General features: G+C 22.1%; 1 protein-coding gene across 1 annotated transcript; it reads left to right on the forward strand.

Annotated features, from left to right (window-relative positions):
• Nucleotides 1–219: 219 nt before the first annotated feature.
• Nucleotides 220–3291, forward strand: gtaC (uncharacterized protein). The gene is made up of 4 exons (XM_003295190.1): nt 220–348; nt 656–2081; nt 2183–2362; nt 2970–3291. Exons 2-4 carry the CDS (start codon nt 784–786, stop codon nt 3145–3147), a joined length of 1656 nt encoding a protein of 551 aa, XP_003295238.1. The 5' UTR covers nt 220–348; nt 656–783; the 3' UTR covers nt 3148–3291.
• Nucleotides 3292–3530: the final 239 nt, after the last annotated feature.

Below are 3530 nucleotides of genomic sequence, written 5' to 3' on the forward strand. Positions count from 1 at the left end.
TTATACACTCATCTTTTTTTTTAGATATTTAATTATTATTATTATTTTTTCAAAATAAATTAATACTAATCATTTTTAATTAATAATTTTATAATTATAGTAGTATAGCATTAACTGTCAAAATAATAAAAAACAACCACAACACAACAAAACTTAATTAATACAAGCTCAACAAAACAATTTAATTTTATTAATTTTATATCAAAACAAATACACACACATATATAAAGCTATTATTTTAATTTAGTTTTATTTATTTATTTATCATTACAACTTTTATACATATATATTTTAAATTTGTACAATATTATCAAAAAAAAACAAACAAAAAAAAAAAAACAATTAAAAGTAATAATTATTTATAAAATAATTTTATAAACATTAACATATCACTAATTATTTTTTATAACTTTATTTTTTTTATTTTTTTGATATATAATTAACTATCTTATTTTTGTATATATAAAATCATTTATTTGTTTTTTTTTTCAATATTTTCTTTTTTTTCTCATAATAATTTAAAACACACCATATAATAACTATACACAATAATCAATTTTTTATTTTTTATTTTTTTTAAAATTTTAAAAACAATCACTCTCGCACATAATAATTATTAATCACTATTTATTATAACAATAATAATATTATATAGAAAGAATCCAAACCAATTAATCACTACTAATTTTAATTAATAGTATTAATTAACAAACAAATAAACAAGTAATAGTTTAATTATTAATATCAAATCTTTCTTAAAGTAATATATAAATATATAAAAAGATGAATCATCAATTTATGCAATCACCACTTTATCTTGAACCAAATACAAATGGTCCACATATAAATAATGTAAATAATAGTCTCCACAATCTAAATTTAAACCATCCTTTAAACAATAGCAGCAACTCAAACTACAGCTATAACAGTAATAATTATAACAGTAGTAATAATAACTATAATAACAATAATAATAACAATAACAACAATAGTCATCAAATCCATAATAGCTATCAAAATTATGAATCATATAACGAAAACTGTAACAATAGTAATAATAACAATTTAAATAATATAAACAATAATAGTAATATAAATAACAATAACTATAGTCATAATAATATAAACAACAACTATAACAATAGTAATAATACATTAAAAATTCCACCATTACCAATAATAGGACAACCAAGTTCAACATCACCAAATGGAATTGGAAACTCTGGTTTAGGTTTAAATAATACAAATAAATTGTTTTCAAAATTAGATTTATCTAAAGTACCAAATTCATACCAACTTACACATAACAGCTCAATGCCAAACTCACCAACCTCATCAAATATTTCACCATCAACACCAACATCGATGGCTTTAAATTTAAATTCATTAAAATCAATTTTAGATTCTCCTCCAGCTGCACCAGCAACATCTGCATCATCCTCATCAAATGATCACAGCAATGGTATTGTTCATCATATAAATCTTCATAGTGGAGGTGTTAATCATAATGGTGTTGTTATGAATAGTTTAAATTTAAATAATATAGGTCAAAATGCAAACAACAATAGCAACAATAGTAGCGGAAACCAACCACCAACACCATCCTCATCCTCATTCAATATACCTCTATTACAACTTAAACAATTGCAAGGCCAATCACCACCAAACAATACAACCACTACAACCACAACAAACCATCAAATACCAATTATCAATACTCCTGAAATTCATCACCAACGTTCAAATCCACCAAGCGCAACAAACTCACCACGTTATTATATCCCATCACAACAACAAGAATCATCTGTAGAAAACTCACCCTTTACCACACCATTATCTTCTCCACGTGGTCCAATTTCACCAAGAGCTGCCTCAAACTCCTCTTTATTAAACAATCAATCAAATATTAGAGTAGAGGAACAATGGAAAAAGATTGAATACTATGTAAATGATCTTAGTCATTTCATTTATGATTGTATTCGTAGTAAAGATTTTTCAAATTTATCAGAACTAAAAGATAAAATTGAAGAAGTTGTAAATACATCAAAAGAAATTGAAATTATCCATAGCATTGCTAAATCGTATGTTATAAATTGCTTTTTTTTATTTTTTTTTTATTTTTATTATTTTTTTATTATTTTTTTTACTTACATTTATTACTGTTATTTTATTAATTATTTAGACTTCCACCCCAAACTAGAGCAAGAAAGAAAAGATCAACCAAAGCTGAAAAACTTCAAAAAGATTTGATTGGTATTAAAAGAACCTATGTAACAACACCAAAAAGTAAAGGAACCTATTGTATATTTTGTGGTACAATGGAAACTCCAGAATGGAGAAAAGGTCCTGGTGGTCATAAAACGTTAGTATCAAAATTATTATAATTATTTACATGTTCTTTTTTATTGCACAAATAATTTAAAAAAAAAAATAGCTCCATAGTTTTTTTTACAATAACTATTGGGTTCTATTTTTTTTTCATTTATTTTTTTTTATTTTTTTTTTGCAAAAAATACCTTAAAACTTTTATAATAATTAAAAAATCTTTTTCCTTTTTTTTTTTTTTTTTTTTTTTTTTTTTTTTTATATACCCTCTATTTTATTAATAACCCAAAACTATCGATCTTAAAATCAATTTCAATATTCCACAATAACCTATTGCCTAAATTCACACGAAATTTTAAAAAAAAAAAAACCTATTTTCAAAAAATTATTTTTTTTATTTTTTTATTTCGCCAAATTATATGTTGATAATGCGATCAAAATGATTTTTTTCAAAACAACGATAAACTCTGTTATTATAAAATTGTATTATATATTTGTGTATTTACGTGGTGCTAATGTGTTGATTTGTATTTATCCAACCAACAATCGCGTATTATAATATGTGGTTTTTTTTTTTTTTTTTTTAAAAATTATGTTGTCGTTATAAATCATTTTTTGGATAAATAATATTTTTATCAATACAGACTTTGCAATGCATGTGGGTTGCACTATGCTAAAAATATTAAAAAAGAAAATCAAAATAATAATAACTCGCCAAACCCCCAATCATCACCAAACTCAAACATTGGCAATAATAACAATAATAGTAATAGTAATAATGAAAGTGCAATGAGTGTATCAAAACTCATAAGTGATAACTAATAATTTTTTGTTTTATATAAATAATATAATATAAATAAATAATCAAAGAATTTTATAAATTATTCATTATTACATTTATATTTATGTGTAAATTAAATCAAACCAAACAAAAATAAATAAAATAAAATAAAATTATTTCAAATTACATTTTTTTTCCTTTTGATATATTTGATTTTTGTTGATGTGTTAAATTTGATTTTTTTAAAAAAAAAAAAAAAAAATCTATGTGCCCCAAAATCTGCCACAAAAAATAAAAAAAAAAAAAAAAAGCGTGTGTTGATTTTAATAAAATTTTGTTAAGTGTGATTCAATTTTTTTTGAATTCATCCTCGTTCAGTCTCATTTTTCATTTGAAAAGTATTTTTTTTCAAGAAAAAATCGTA

This window comes from Dictyostelium purpureum (assembly GCF_000190715.1).
Source record: "Dictyostelium purpureum unplaced genomic scaffold DICPUscaffold_811, whole genome shotgun sequence".
NCBI lineage: Eukaryota > Evosea > Eumycetozoa > Dictyosteliales > Dictyosteliaceae > Dictyostelium > Dictyostelium purpureum.

Excerpts from the sequence above, each read along its gene's own strand:
- gtaC (XM_003295190.1), top strand. The coding sequence starts at position 784 with ATGAATCATCAATTTATGCAATCACCACTTTATCTTGAACCAAATACA. Across the intron at positions 2,082-2,182 it reads ATCCATAGCATTGCTAAATC|ACTTCCACCCCAAACTAGAG; the intron begins GTATGTTATAAA and ends TTAATTATTTAG. Across the intron at positions 2,363-2,969 it reads GGTCCTGGTGGTCATAAAAC|ACTTTGCAATGCATGTGGGT; the intron begins GTTAGTATCAAA and ends TTATCAATACAG.